This window comes from Procambarus clarkii, chromosome 37 (genome assembly GCF_040958095.1).
Source record: "Procambarus clarkii isolate CNS0578487 chromosome 37, FALCON_Pclarkii_2.0, whole genome shotgun sequence".
In the NCBI taxonomy this organism is placed as follows: Eukaryota; Metazoa; Arthropoda; class Malacostraca; order Decapoda; family Cambaridae; genus Procambarus; species Procambarus clarkii.
This window is the reverse complement of record NC_091186.1, coordinates 29,794,114-29,811,315: the sequence shown is the minus strand read 5'-3', so window position 1 is coordinate 29,811,315 and position 17,202 is coordinate 29,794,114. Positions and strand designations below refer to the sequence as shown.

Below are 17,202 nucleotides of genomic sequence, written 5' to 3'. Positions count from 1 at the left end.
ATACAGTACATAGTTGCAGAGTTACAGTACAAACATTCTGTTTGATTTAAAGATAGAGGTAGTACATACAATACCTAAAGCCACTAGTACGCATAGCATTTCAGGCAAGGTGAGGTGGGGAAAAAAAAACACTTAGGCTAAAACTTAATAGTAATTAAGCTTAAAGTATAATTGCATTGAAAGAAAAAAATAAAAATAATAAAAGCTGAAAAAAGGGGGGGAACATGGTAGAAAATAGCCAATATACAAGTTGGTCAACAAACAGCATGTTTTTTTTTCTTCAACAAAAATGTTGGGGTATGGAAATAGGACTATAGAATTGTTAGAGGTGTGGACGTTGGCCAGTGGAATTGTTGGGGTAAATTATATGCCTGGCATTGTTGGGGTGTGGACATTGGCCTATCGAATAATGATAACTTTTATAATAATAATAATAATAATAATAAGAAATTTCACTGGGACTGTGTAGTGTTGCAAACCCATGACCAAGGCATTGCCAGCTGCATACTCTACTACTGTACCACCACTGACTTTCTTACAATCGGATTTCTACTGATATCACAGGAAGTCTGTGATATCCTGATATCACAGTCCTCAAGCCAGTCCAAGTTTTATGTAAGACCCCAAGCACTCAGGTGAAGGATAAAGTACTGTAGTTCAACATTGTATGCACAACTTCAGATACACAGAAAATCACACTAAGGTGATATACATCAATGAACAATCCACTGAGGCTGTGAGGTAATGCAAACATTGCAGGTTTGCATCATCTCACAGCCCGAGGAAATTTTCTCATTGATGTATATCACTTTAGTGTAATTTTCTGTGTAAATAATAATAATAATAATATTATTATTTATTCAAAAGATTGTGTGTACAAAGAACATAAGAATATTGTTCAATTGAAGGAACAGAAGTTACACATACTAATGAAGCCACTATTATGCAAAGCGTTTCGGGCAAAATTAATAATAATATAGAATTTTTCTAATTAACACTTTGGCGCACCCCGCTCGCCACCCCTCAACTGTGCGATATGGGACCCAGGGTGTCACGGGAGTGCGCATAAATTCTGAAAAGTGTATACTCTCTTCAACTTTGTCACCTTAATTCTCGTCCTACGAGATTAAATTTGGTATCATTGTGTTCGCAATAGAATTCTCTACAGCACTAAATGCATACAAACTCCAAAAGCCCGGCTAATTACCCGCAGCAAACAGAGAAAGTGCGAACGAGTTACCCAGGAGCGTGCAAACGCGATAGAATGTTTTCACTATTTTCACTCTGGTCACCTCAATTTTTATCCTAGGTCTTTCATTTTGGTCTCAATGGGTTCGCAATAGAATTCTCTAGAGGAACATTAGCATATAAAATAAAAAACCTGGTCACGCTCCAACCACCGACGAGTTGAAGACGGGCCACGCGTTAGCCGGGAGTGAGTGCTCAGCCGCCTTCTAGCTACACTCCCAATTCCCGCCCTTTTCAAGCCTTTTTTTCGCAATTTTCTTCCTGGAAGGGTTTTGTTCATGATCACTATCCATCGTGGAGTAAGCGTAGATAGTTTCTAAAGCCGCAGTAAGAAATATAGCCACGGAAAATAGCCAAAATGTTCACACGTTTGAGATGCGAGGGGAGGCGACATTGGTCACAACAGTGGAGCGAAAACAATGGGCCCACGGCATGTGCCAAGCCGCCTGAGGGCCACGAGGCTCAACAAAAAAAAATGGGAAGACATCGGCGTGCATTTTAAAACCAGTCCCAAAAAAATCGGATAAAAACCTGATTTTTGGCGATTATTTAAAGTGGATGACGCAATGCTGCGTCATCCCCGGAATTACCACCAGTAAACGGATGACGCAATGCTGCGTCATGCCCGGGCGAAAGTGTTAAAGTTGTGACGGGATAAAGCACTTAATACTATTAGAGAAGTAAGCTAACAAAATGAGAATGTTCAAGGAAAATAAAAAATGAATACAAAGAAGGTGATACTTAAGAATGACAAGCATAGACTATTACAATATGAAGTCAGTAGTTCTATCAACAGTACAGTAGTTTATTTACATTAATTATAGAATGGAAATACAAGGTGTAATTTAGAAAAGCAAGTGAACTATTCCTCATAACATTTTCTTTGAACATATCAGAACATAGAGTAACATACTATAATTTAAGGTTAATTTGGCCAACAGTTTCAAATAACCAAGATCATAAAGAACACGAGTAAACACTTTATCAAAGAAATGCATGAAATTAGATGACATTAAATGTAGACAGTAAATGTAGAAATTAAATGTGTGTACTCGCTTGAATGAACTATATGGGGCATAGCCGATTCATTCCAGTGTGGAATTCATTCCATCCGTTCGGCCCCAGCAACCCCCTTCCCTCCCTCCCCAAAAAAAAATACAATCACATTAATGCATATGCCAGTCCACATTTGCCTTATGAAAAATTTAAATAATAAAGAATTTGTATTGCAATGAAATAAATTGATATTGCACGTTACAGTACTGTACTTACCCTACCAGTTGAGTTTTGTAGTGCAAACTTTGTTAGCCTTAATATCCTGAGAGTGCCACACATGAATATAAATTGTTTAAAGAACAGTAACTTTTCTAACAAATGTACATTATACACTACAGTCTGTACATAAAGTACAGACCACTAGAATCACACTACTGCAGTACACTTATATCATATAAACTACACTTTGTACATTTAATGTCATTAGAACTGTGCTGTACAGCTCAATTGACACTCCCAAGTTATGGCTAGTGCCGGGTGCTGGTCTAGTGGCCTGGGCACCCTCAGAAGGTGAGTCCTTGCTAGTGCTGGGTGCTGGTCCAGTTGCCTGGGCATCCTCGGAAGGTGAGTCCTTGCTAGTGCTGGGTGCTGGTACAGTTGCCTGGGCATCAGCAGAAGGTGTGTCTTTGCTAGTGCTGGTGCTGGTCCAGTTGCCTGGGCATCCTCGGAAGGTGAGTCCTTGCTTGTGCTGGTCCAGTTGCCTGGGCATCCTCGGAATGTGAGTCCTTGCTAGTGCTGGGTGCTGGTCCTGTAGGCCTACTGTGAAATCATACCAAAAACTTTGGAATCTTAGATTGTTTCTTTGTTGTGTGCTTCATTATAATATCTTTCATGTCCTTTAGGTGCAGGTAATAATCTGTCAGCTCTTCATTATCAGTTACAGCAACCAAATCAAGCAGATCATTAACCTTTTGCAATGATGCAGCATATGGAATAGATAACAGTATCCACTCAATTTAACAGCCTATATGGGGCTGAGCCCTAGTCGTTATTACGGAGCTCCGTTATTTCCGACGTTAAGTCGGGTCGGGTAATTTTTCAAGTAACATTCAGGTAGGATATATTTTATACTGTATAACTAAAATTAAATAAAGTTCATTGTGTAATTGCATTCCAATTTAGTGCACGGCCGACGATTAAGCCAGTTGCTGGCTGCTGCATGGATGATGTGTGAACACGCTCTGATCAAGTCCAGATGGGTGGGAAAAAATTGATTCATTCCTTTGTATTGAAAAATATTTCATGTATCAATCAGTGAGTTAATATTGTCTTAATAAAATTTTAGAGATGTGTTTTGATTTACCCTGAACAGTGCAGGTAATGTATTTTTAATGTTACGACACAGGCTGTGGCGGCCATGCCATAACAATGGCGATCGAGCCTTGTCACTGAGAGCTAGCCAAGACGAAATATTTTGAGCTCACCTTTTCTCTGCTGACGATAGAATATACATTTGCAGAGACTAATATGTAGCTTTTGTTGAAAAAAAACAATTAATATCTTGTAATACTATAATAAAATTGGTAAATTGACTTACTTTTAATGTTACAACACAGGCTGTGGCGGCCATGCCATAACAATGGCGATTGAGCCTTGTCACTGAGAGCTAGCCAAGACGAAATATTTTTAGCTCACCTTTTCTCTGCTGACGATAGAATATACATTTGCAGAGACTAATATGTAGCTTTTGTTGAAAAAAAACAATTAATATCTTGTAATACTATAATAAAATTGGTAAATTGACTTACTTTTAATGAAGCTGAAGATTACGAAGCTTTGATGATTACGTCATCCTCTGCAGCGCTTGTTTTATATTGTTTATATTGTATACAGGGTACATACTGTATGTACAGTACACTTATTTTCAGGCACTCACTTCACACAACAGCTAGCCTTACTACTAATTCACATGAGTTCTAATTCTACTTCACTATTGACAATTATTTCTACTGTATATTTACACTGTACAGTATCTTTTTGTCTAGGCTTAATTAATCATTAACACTTACAATACTGTACTCTATCAACACTTTTTACACTAATTTATATGCCTTTCAATCATATTTTATATCGTTAGTGGATGACTTGTCACGACTTGTTGGTGGGAATTCAGCATCGGCGGGTGCAACATGGCTTGTAGAGCATTCGTTGCTGGCGGATGTTCCACGACTTGTCGATGGGAATTCAGCATCGGCGGGTGCAGCATGGCTTGTAGAGCATTCATTGCTGGCAGATGTTCCACGACTTGTCGATGGTAATTCAGCATCGACGGGTGCAGCATCGCTTGTCGACGAAGATTTTTCACGAACCGTTGAAATCATGAATTTATCTATTTTTGTCTGAATCTGATTTTCTCTGGCTAACATTTTGAGACATTGCTTTAAGGCTGTAAGGTGTACATAAAAATTTCCAATAACCTCATGTTTACTTTTTATTGAATATTCAATGAGTTCCTCAACTTGTTCCAATCTTTTCTGATATCCGACACCTCTAGGCAGAGCCTCACCAACATCGTCCGAGTCATCATCAGAGTCATCAGAGTCATTTCCGAGAACACTTTGCGCAATCTGTTCTTCAGTTAACAATTCATAACCAGGATCGTAATCATTTTCTAACCATTCATTGATATCATTCACTTGTACACCCTGACCAGCTTGGAGCAACATTGTTCGGATCGTTTCTTCAAACCCTTCAAAATCATTGGCTTCATTTTCAAAACCTTCGAATTCACTATCAGATACTGCTGCTTCACATCTAGGCCTCTCTGTTAACAGTTTCTTCCATGAATTTGTTAGTGTGGTTTCTTTCACTTTATTCCAAAGCCTAGCCCAGTGGAATATTGCTTCCCTGATTGTGTACTTTTTTAGATTTTCTAGTGTTCTTTGAGCCCTTGTATCCTTTCCTGTCAATTCATCTTCCTCGCTAGGTAAAACAACTAAAACATCTTCAAGCATTGCTGTTTGGTACATACATTTAGCAGCAAGGATAACACCTTGGTCCATGGGCTGGATCAAGGATGTTGTGTTTGGTGGAAGTGCCATGCATTTTATTCTGCCATCCCTTGAAATTAACTTGCTAATGGGATGAGCGGGGGCATTATCTAGCAGCAACAATGCCTTAACCTCACTGGCCTTTATTCCACATTTGTTGATCTGGAATTCTCTGACTTCTTTGCAAAAGTGGTTTTCAAACCAGTCCGTAAATATTATTTGATTAAACCATGATTTCTTAGAATTGTAATATATTTCAGGTAATGCCTGCATTATATTTTTTAAGGCTCGAGGATTTTTAGACTTGCCTACCACGGCACATTTTGTCCTGTGAGAGGCATCAGCATTAGCACAGAGCAAGACTGAGAGCCGTTCCTTGCTTATCTTTCGTCCAGGAATATTTTCCTGCATCCTACTGGTTAAGGATGTACTTGGTACAGCTCGCCACATAAACCCAGTCTCGTCAGCATTATATACTTGATATTTGCTTAAATTATTACTGACAATGTACTCGTTTAATTTAGCCTTGAATGAATCAACATTAGTGGGATCAGCACTTGACGCCTCGCCAGAAATTTTTTTGGTGTTTGAAATGTTATGCCGAGCCTTAAATCTTCCAACCCACCCATCACTTGCACTGAAATCTTTTATACCTAATTGAATGGCAAGTTTACTTGCTGCAACTTTAAGCTCTTCAAATCTTATTGCCATGCCAATTGTGCGGTGCTGAATAAACCACTTATACACTGCAGCATCCAATTGTGGATACTGACCAGACTTTACTGTTTTTCTCAAACATGCAGCACCAGAAGTAGCACACTCTGTTGTGCTCACATATTTTAATAGAGTATCCTTCTGTTTCTTGATGTCACTTACTGTACTTTTCCTGATGTTAAACTCTGCTGCTGCTCGTGCATGAGAATATCCTTTATCAAGTTTCTTAATTAACTCCAGCTTCTGTGCAACCGTCAGGCGCTTCCTTTGGGTAACTTTTGGCATTTTGTAAATTAAAAAGATCACAATTACAGTACAGTAATATCCTTCACAATTGAAGCTTGCCGCGCGAGTTCACGGTAAACAATGGGAACACATGGCCCGGCGGAGTACATACTAGGTCCGTGGGAAAAAAAATACCTAGTGCCTATACATACTATAAAAGGTATTTAATAAGAAAACAAAGACTTTTGCTTAATAAAAACTGTTTCAAAATATTTTATTAATAATAATTTACAATTTTCTTCATTAAAGTGAATCATTTTAAAAGAAAATTAAGATGTAATATATGACTCTGGACGATCCAGGTCGGTGGCGGCCTGGTCGCCATGTAAGGGGACGCGGATGCCACAACAAACCCAATACCAACTGTCGGTAATATCGACCGCAGACCGGTATAGCAGGCTCCAGATACTGGGCTCCCAAACCGGTCGTTAATACCGGCAGATCGGTATAAAAGAGGCCGTTAAATTGAGTGGATACTGTACTGTCATCTTCCTCTGTCACATCCTCATCATTATTACCAGTAACACACTGGATAATCTCATTATCAGTTAATTCACCATAACCTGGATCATCAGTATCATTATCTAACCACTCATTCACATCAGAAAGTTGCAAATCTTCCTCACCTGCATCTCTGAATGTCTCAAAAATCGCATTATCAAAGCCCTCAAAATCATAGTCATCTTCGTCTTTATTCTAACCAGGTACCAGACTCAGAATTTTATTCCATGCATTCTTTAATGTAGTGACCTTCAACTCGCTCCATGCCTTGGCCTAGTTGTAAATTGCATCTTTAATTGAATATTTCTTGAAATTTTCTAGTGTTCTACTAGCCTTCGTATCCTTATTAGGCATCTCGTCTTCCTCAGAAAGCAGAACTTCCATAATATCTGAATTCATAGCTCTTTTATAAAGCCTTTGAGAGCATAGATAACCCCTAATCCATAGGCTGTATTACAGATGTAGTGTTTGGTGGTAAAGCCATACATGTTATTTTGCCATCAGGCGATGTTTATTTAGCAATGGGGGTGAGCTGGGGCATTGTCAGTCAACAACATTGCCTTTACCTCAGCAGGATGAATTCTGCACATATTGATCTGCTGCTTTTTTACTTCTTTACAAAAGTGATTCTGGAACCAATCCTCAAAAGTAATCTGTGTGAACCAGGCACTTTTTGTGTTGTAGTAGATGACAGGTAGTGTGTTCATACAGTTTTTCAATGCTCTGAGGTTGGCAGATTTCCCAACAATTGCGTACTTTGTTCGGTGACTGCCATCTGCGTTACAGCACAATAATGCTGAAATTCTTTCCTTCTTTACCTTGCAACCAGGAATACTCTTCTCAAGCCTGAAGGCCAAGGTGTTTCTTTGAAGGCATTTCCAGTTAAAGCCTGTTTTATCTGCATTGTACACTTAAAACCAGCTTAGATTATTAGATATAATGTGCTGAAAAAGTTTATGCTTATATGCATTAGCACTTCCAACATCTGCACTTAATGCATCGCCACAATTTTTCTTGTTAATGATGCCATACCTCTCTCTAAATCGACATACTTATTCAATACAAGCCTTGAAATTGTCTATGTTTAACTTTACAGCAAGTCTTTCAGCTGCATTTCTAATAGAATAAACTCAAACAGGAATTCCTTTTGCACGATGCTGTGTAAACCATTTAAATACAGATGAGTCTAAATCCATATACTTAGCAGGTTTCATTGTTTTCCTGTTGCCTATTGCATGAGTTTGAGCAAAGAATTTCTTAATATTATCCTTCTGCTTTTTTATATCACAAATTGTAGCTTTACCGATGTTGAATTCTTGGGCGAGTTGAGTGACAGAGTATCCACGCTCTGCTTTCTCTATCAAGTCAACTTTCTGATCAATTGACAAATGTTTTCTCTTTTGTTTTATACCTTCAATACCATGAATGCTGCTCTGAGACATCTTGACAGATTAAATGTGTTCAAACAGTAAAAATTGTTCAAATTTATCATGAAAATCCTTCACACGCGAGTCCGACGTTTTTACCCCAGGAAGAGGAGAAGCACATGGTGCCAGCCATCTCATCCAGGTCCAATGCGTTGACATGACCTGTGCTTATTTTATAGGCATACTGAAAATTTGATGTACATATTGACTGTTACAAATTGTTTTATTTAAAATATTATTATTGTTATAATTAGTGAAATATTGTTAGTTTTGAAGTTTTATGCATTTTATACAGTACAGTTCTGTATTAACCCTTAAGCTGTGCATGGCATACATATACGACAGGACCTGATGGCAACGTTCAATTTCTCAAATTTTTCTCTAATGCTTTCTAATTTTTGTGCATACTAGCAAATCTTGTAACTTTGTCTAAATGATCACAAACATAACTTGAAAAATAAGAAAATAAAAAATAATTATAAAATTGAATATTGAAAACTTCAGATTTTGAGATCAGCTTCAAAAATATAAACTACTGTATCACCAATCGTTCATTTGGTGTTATTATGCTCTCAGTATAGTATATGATCTTCATTTTCATAGATTTAGAATATATGTTTTCAGTTTAATTTACTGTAAAAATAATCGTCAATGTGGCATTTGAATTATGCGCCAAATTTAGAAAAAAAATTGATTACTACAAACATTTAGGGTTTGTGAAAAATCCATTCTAATAGGATTGTAGAACAGACAACTGTGCACATTATTTGTAACAATGGTGAGAATCGGTCAGAAACTGAATTTTTTTAAGCTGACTCAAAGTTTTAGAGATAATTGAAGTTGAAGTTATCGACAATGAATAAGGTAGTTCTAATTCATTAATTTACTTATATGTTTTAATAAACGTTGTTTGGCACTCGTACTCGAATATGTGAAAGTTGTAGGTCAATATGTATTGGAATGATGTTAAGAAAAAATAACTCCCCAAAAAACTAAATATAGGGAAAATTGTAATGATTTAGGGGGATAAAAATGTATATTTTATAAAAGTGATAAAGCCCTAATCGGGTCCCTAATCATCAAAACCGTCTAAAGAGACAAAGAAAATAGAATTTGAAATCTGTGAAAAACTCAGTAATAAAAAATTCGAAGTCCTAAGTTCTGCCAGTTGTGACTGATTCATTTGGTGACCAATATCATTCTATCTTGACATAGCTAGGGGTGCATAGTATGCACTCTCCAGGATGTAGAGGTTACAACAAAATAAGATAATAAACAAAGGAGAAAAAAAAATGGACATTGGTGAAAGTAACAGATATTAACATTAGGCAATGCATTTTTATATTTAACAATATAGAGCATGATAACATACTCATTATTATTGGTATTATTATGTATTACTCAGCAATGCTATACAGACACCAGCTGCATATCCACTTTGTGGACACTTCTTGCTACTATTCTTCTTTGTACATTGGACAAGTGCTTGCATCTCTTTATTACTGCATTATCCCTCATTTCCAGTTAATAGGAGCTGTTCTCCTTTTCAAAAAAAAATTGTCTTAAATACATTTCTGAACATATTGGAATGAAACTTTCATGATGCTTATGCCAATAAGTTGGAGATTTGTTTAACATTTAATATTAATTTTCACATAATTCAAATATTTTTTGCCCAGCCCCAGCTTTTACAGCCCAGGCTGTAGCAGCTTTAGGGTTAATGCACGTGGTTTGTATTACGTAGGCTTTTTTTTTTATTATTATTATTTTTTCTACCACAGACGTGGCCACACATTTACAATGCTAACCAGCATATATACATTTTCTTCTGTCCTCCATGGACAGGGTTAGAGATGTGTTAAACATATAGTTCAAGGGTTTATTGAACAATCAACCACAGAAGGTGATTCGATGCTTTTAAAATGCTAAGCTAACCTACATACGTAAATACATAGATACACAGATTTACGTATGCCCTACATAAAGTGTTCGATGTGTCTTTTACTTAGTGTCATTAATGTACATTTACAAAGGTGAAATGTAATTCTGATCAGCTTCCATATATACTTTATACACATATATATACATACACACACACACACATATATGTACATATACATATATACACACACATGCATTCACATACATTTATCTCTTTTACTCTGACAGGGTGAGATAACTGATAGAGAAATTAGTGTGCAATTTAGCACTTAATCACTGAAGGTGATAAAGGTGCTTTTACAAGCTCAGGTTATATAGTTGCATCACATACATACATTGTATAATTGATACATTACATGGTTAATCTTGGGTGCAGTTGGCTGTTAGAGAGGGAGGGGAGGCAGCCGAGAACCTGCCCATACCCTCTTCCCCTTTCCTGCCCACCCCTCCTTACTCCTGCCCACCCTTCTTATTCCTGCCCACTCCTTCTTACTCCTACCCACCCTCCTTACTCCTGCCCACCCTTCTTACTCCTGCCCACCCTCCTTACTCCTGCCCACCCCTCCTTACTCCTGCCCCACCCTCCTTACTCCTGCCCATCCTCCTTATTCCTGCCCACCCTCCTTACTCCTGCCCACCCTCCTTACTCCTGGCCACCCTCCTTACTCCTGCCCACCCTCCTTACTCCTGCCCATCCTCCTTACTCCTGCCCACCCCTCCTTACTCCTGCCCACCCCTCCTTACTCCTGCCCCACCCTCCTTACTCCTGCCCATCCTCCTTATTCCTGCCCACCCTCCTTACTCCTGCCCACCCTCCTTACTCCTGCCCACCCTCCTTACTCCTGCCCACCCTCCTTACTCCTGCCCACCCCTCCTTACTCCTGCCCACCCTCCTTACTCCTCCCCATCCTCCTTATTCCTGCCCACCCTCCTTATTCCTGCCCACCCTCCTTACTCCTGCCCACCCTGCTTACTCCTGCCCACCCCTCCTTACTCCTGCCCACCCTCCTTACTCCTGCCCCACCCTCCTTACTCCTGGTCACCCTCCTTACTTTTGCTCAAAGCACAATACCTAAAAAAATTATTTAATTTTTCTAAACATTTACTATGTTTTGGTGGGAAAAATTTAGTCATAGAAACCTTAAATTTGTTTTATTTTGCCTTAATAGGTAATACTGCTCCAAGTCTCTGCTCAGCTACCCAGGACAATAGCAAACAACTTTTGCCCATTAATGATGGTAAGGACAATTTCATTCTTGCTGTACTACCAGTGTGTGTGTTTATCATGTTGATGTCAATATCCAGTGATTGTGAGTATATTAATCAAGATATTTTCATTAACTAGTGTATTAATGTTGGTGTTGTCATTTACCAGTGATGACGAGTGTATTAATTATAATCATTACCCAGTGATGGTGAGTGTATTAATCATATTGGCATTACCCTGTGATGGTGAGTGTATTAATAATATTGGCATTACCCAATGATGTTGAGTGTATTAACCCTTGTGTTGCTAAGGGCTGTTTGCCCCTTGTCACCCACAGGCGCATAACAAAAAATAAAAAAAAATCTTCCTAAACTGTTAATTTGTGTTCCCTGACCACAAGAGAGAGAGAAAAAATTAATCGTACATACAAATGACATAAATGAGCCGACAATATGAGCGATGACGTCACACCCTGCATGCTTGCTCATGCAAGGTGCATCCCAGAGGCATTGCGCGCAGTCCTCAAGCAGTCAGAATTGCCACAAATTTGTTTTTGCTGCATTATTTACAGTGTCTAGACATTTTATCACAAATATTATTCACTAATTGTGTTGCATATAATGTTACTTCATGTTCAGTGGTAATAAATGTTGCATACATTGAGTATACAGATGCGCACAAAAATATTTTCCCATTATGCCAATATAATATGTATTCACATTGTTCATTATTATATTTACACACATGCACACACTATTTACAGGTTTTTGCACTATTATTGCACATTTAGAATTCTTGGAGAGAGTGGTAGTTGTTGAAGCAGTTGACAGCACACAATGGGACTGCACACGCTTCACACCATGTTTGCACAAGTTTACGTTTCTGATCTCTTTTATTGTTCTACAAACTAAGCAATCACGTTGGCCTATTGCACGCTTTCCAGCTGGTGGCATATGTTTTAGTCTGTGTGCTTGAAAGCCCTCAATGTGAGCGAGCCTGGGTGTAGCAGCATGCTGCAACACTGGGTTCATGATGGGTCTTTGTGTGCCAGAAACATCTTTGCCAAACTTTGCTAATAACTGTGTCCCAAGTGTAAAAGCAAACGAACGGAAACTTGATTTACGTCCAGTTTTCACCAGATACATATTATAGCTGTTCAGCAGGGCCTCGTAGGGCCTCTGCAGGGCCTCTGCAGGGCCTCGTAGCCTGGTGGATAGCGCGCAGGACTCGTAATTCTGTGGCGCGGGTTCGATTCCCGCACGAGGCAGAAACAAATGGGCAAAGTTTCTTTCACCCTGAATGCCCCTGTAACCTAGCAGTAAATAGGTACCTGGGAGTTAGTCAGCTGTCACGGGCTGCTTCCTGAGGGTAGAGGCCTGGTCGAGGACCGGGCCGCGGGGACACTAAAAAAAGCCCCGAAATCATCTCAAGATAACCTCAAGCAAATAGGGAGTGAGCTAGGGAACAGTGATCACAAAGAAATCAGATTTAGCATAGAATGGAATAGACCTGTAGGAGAAAAATTCTGTTAAAGTGCCAGATTTTCGAAAAGCTGATTTTAATAGCCTAAGAAATTTTTTGGGTCAAATTGATTGGAAAGTCTTGGGTATGGGGTGGGGGCCGGTCTTGGAGCGAGACATGTACCCAGCGATAGGTGATGTAAATGGGGATTTCGATGTGGATTCAATATATATCCAATCGATGTGGATTTGTGGATAACAAAGAATTTGAAGAACCTTATAGGTAAAAAGAGAGCTTGGTACAAAAGGATTAAAAATGGGGAGGTCACTTTAGAACAGGAATTCGTACAACTGGTTAGAAATGTTAAAAAAGAGATAAGGAAAGCAAAAAGAAACTATGAAGTTCGCATAGCAGGGCAAGCAAAGACAAATCCTAAAGGGTTTTTTCAGTTATATCGTACTAAGACTAGGGAAAGGATAGGTCCATTAAAAACTGAGACAGGTCAAATAACAGATAGTGATGAAGAGATGAGTAGTATTTTTAATAAATATTTTGTATCTGTATTTACTAAAGAGGAACTTAACAATATGCCTTCAGCCGAACAAGTCTATGTGGGTGGGGACGAGGACAGGTTGACGAGTTTAGCAGTTACCAGGGAGGATGTTCTTAAACAAATAGTAAAACTCAAACCAAACAAATCCCCAGGGCCGGATGAAGTGTTTGCTAGGGTGCTTAAAGAATGCAAAGAGGAGCTTTGTGACCCACTGTCAACCATATTTAATAAATCAATAGAGTCAGGCAGAGTGCCAGAGTTTTGGAAAGTTGCTAATGTGATACCAGTTTTTAAGAAAGGAGATAGATCACTTGCGTCTAACTATCGACCAATTAGCCTAACGTCTATTGTGGGAAAGTTACTCGAATCTATAATAGCAAATAAAATTCGTCTTCATCTTGAAAAACATAAATTAATAATTGAGTCGCAACATGGTTTTATAAATGGCCGTTCATGTTTAACAAATTTGTTATCTTTTTATTCTAGCATTGTTGAGGCAGTTGATAGTGGTAAGGCTTGCGATGTTGTATACCTTGACTTTAGCAAAGCTTTTGATACAGTGCCACATGAAAGACTGATTAAAAAAATAGAGTCTCATGGTATTGGGGGTGCTATATTAAGCTGGATTAGGGCATGGCTATACCAAAGGAAACAGAGAGTTAGTATAAATGGAATCAAGTCAGAGTGGGAAAATGTTGTAAGTGGAGTGCCTCAAGGCTCTGTCCTGGGACCTCTGTTGTTTATAATATATATAAATGATTTAGATTCAGGTTTGAGTAGCAACATTTGCAAATTTGCCGATGATACGAAAATCGGTAGGGAAATTAATTCGGAGGAGGACTCGCTATCACTTCAAGTTGATCTAGATAGGGTTTTGAAATGGTCAAAGGATTGGCAGATGCAGTTTAATGCTGATAAATGTAAAGTTCTGAGGTTAGGTAATGATGATAGAGTTACAAGATACGAGCTAGATGGTGTTGTGATTGCGAAGTCGGATTGCGAAAGGGATCTGGGAGTTATGATTAGTAAGAATTTAAAACAAAAGGATCAATGCATAAATGTTCGTAATAAGGCAAATCGGACACTTGGATTTATTAATCGCAGCGTTAGTAACAAGACACCTGGTGTGGTTCTCAAGCTATATCTTGCTCTAGTTAGGCCCCATTTAGATTATGCAGTTCAGTTTTGGTCGCCATATTATAGAATGGATATAAATTCACTTGAACGTGTCCAGCGTAGGATGACTAAGTTAATTCCCCAAATTAGAAATCTTTCATATGAAGAAAGATTAACAAAGCTTAAGTTGCATTCACTGGAAAGGCGAAGAGTTAGGGGTGACATGATAGAGGTTTACAAGTGGATAAATGGACATAACCGGGGGGATATTAATAGGGTATTAAAAGTATCAACACAGGACAGAACACGAAACAATGGTTATAAATTGGATAAGTTTAGATTTAGGAAAGACTTGGGTAAATACTGGTTCAGTAACAGGGTTGTTGATTTGTGGAACCAATTGCCGCGTAACATTGTGGAGGTGGGGTTCCTCGATTGTTTCAAGCACGGGTTGGACAAGTATATGAGTGGGATTGGGTGGTTATAGAATAGGAGCTGCCTCGTATGGGCCAATAGGCCTTCTGCAGTTACCTTTGTTCTTATGTTCTTATGTTCTTATGTTCTTATAATTTATTTAAGAATATTCTAAACAAAGCACAGGAACGTAGTATACCATACAAATTGAATAGATCGAATACTAATGACCCAAAGTGGATAACAAAGAATTTGAAGAACCTTATAGGTAAAAAGAGAGCTTGATACAAAAGGATTAAAAATGGGGAGGTCACTTTAGAACAGGAATTCGTACAACTGGTTAGAAATGTTAAAAAAGAGATAAGGAAAGCAAAAAGAAACTATGAAGTTCGCATAGCAGGGCAAGCAAAGACAAATCCTAAAGGGTTTTTTTCAGTTATATCGTACTAAGACTAGGGAAAGGATAGGTCCATTAAAAACTGAGACAGGTCAAATAACAGATAGTGATGAAGAGATGAGTAGTATTTTTAATAAATATTTTGTATTTGTATTTACTAAAGAGGAACTTAACAATATGCCTTCAGCCGAACAAGTCTATGTGGGTAGGGACGAGGACAGGTTGACGAGTTTAACAGTTACCAGGGAGGATGTTCTTAAACAAATAGTAAAACTCAAACCAAACAAATCCCCAGGGCCGGATGAAGTGTTTGCCAGGGTGCTTAAAGAATGCAAAGAGGAGCTTTGTGACCCACTGTCAACCATATTTAATAAATCAATAGAGTCAGGTAGAGTGCCAGAGTTTTGGAAAGTTGCTAATGTGATACCAGTTTTTAAGAAAGGAGATAGATCACTTGCGTCTAACTATCGACCAATTAGCCTAACGTCTATTGTGGGAAAGTTACTCGAATCTATAATAGCAAATAAAATTCGTCTTCATCTTGAAAAATATAAATTAATAATTGAGTCGCAACATGGTTTTATAAATGGCCGTTCATGTTTAACAAATTTGTTATCCTTTTATTCTAGCATTGTTCAGGCAGTTGATAGTGGTAAGGATTGCGATGTTGTGTACCTTGACTTTAGCAAAGCTTTTGATACAGTGCCACATGAAAGACTGATTAAAAAGATAGTCTCTCATGGTATTGGGGGTGCTTTATTAAGCTGGATTAGGGCATGGCTATACCAAAGGAAACAGAGAGTTAGTATAAATGGAGTCAAGTCAGAGTGGGAAAATGTTGTAAGTGGGGTGCCTCAGGGCTCTGTCCTGGGACCTCTGTTGTTTATAATATATATAAATGATTTAGATTCAGGTTTGAGTAGCAACATTTGCAAATTTGCCGATGATACGAAAATCGGTAGGGAAATTAATTCGGAGGAGGACTCACTATCACTTCAAGTTGATCTAGATAGGATTTTGAAATGGTCGAAGGATTGGCAGATGCAGTTTAATGCTGATAAATGTAAAGTTCTGAGGTTAGGTAATGATGATAGGGTTACAAGATACGAGCTAGATGGTGTTGTGATTGGGAAGTCGAATTGCGAAAGGGATCTGGGAGTTATGATTAGTAAGAATTTAAAACAAAAGGATCAATGCATAAATGTTCGTAATAAGGCAAATCGGACACTTGGATTTAAGAACATAAGAACATAAGAACAAAGGTAACTGCAGAAGGCCTATTGGCCCATACGAGGCAGCTCCTATTCTATAACCACCCAATCCCACTCATATACTTGTCCAACCCGTGCTTGAAACAATCGAGGGACCCCACCTCCACAATGTTACGCGGCAATTGGTTCCACAAATCAACAACCCTGTTACTGAACCAGTATTTACCCAAGTCTTTCCTAAATCTAAACTTATCCAATTTATACCCATTGTTTCGTGTTCTGTCCTGTGTTGATACTTTTAATACCCTATTAATATCCCCCCGGTTATGTCCATTCATCCACTTGTAAACCTCTATCATAAGAACATAAGAACATAAGAACAAAGGTAACTGCAGAAGGCCTATTGGCCCATACGAGGCAGCTCCTATTCTATAACCACCCAATCCCACTCATATACTTGTCCAACCCGTGCTTGAAACAATCGAGGGACCCCACCTCCACAATGTTACGCGGCAATTGGTTCCACAAATCAACAACCCTGTTACTGAACCAGTATTTACCCAAGTCTTTCCTAAATCTAAACTTATCCAATTTATATCCATTGTTTCGTGTTCTGTCCTGTGTTGATACTTTTAATACCCTATTAATATCCCCCCGGTTATGTCCATTCATCCACTTGTA

The 17,202-nt window shown here is 38.5% G+C and overlaps 1 protein-coding gene across 5 annotated transcripts in view; it reads left to right on the top strand.

The window, feature by feature from the left end:
- LOC123747665 (E3 ubiquitin-protein ligase TRIM32-like) overlaps positions 1-17,202 on the top strand; it is a 335,458-nt gene that overhangs the window by 291,755 nt on the left and 26,501 nt on the right. Inside the window, exon 2 of one of the 5 annotated variants that reach the window (XM_069337360.1) lies at positions 11,332-11,400. The exons of the other annotated variants lie outside the window; for them this stretch is intronic. Coding sequence (XP_069193461.1) covers positions 11,395-11,400 — 6 coding nt within the window. The 5' untranslated portion in view covers positions 11,332-11,394. The remainder of the gene's footprint in view (positions 1-11,331; positions 11,401-17,202) is intronic. 5 annotated transcript variants of the gene reach the window in all.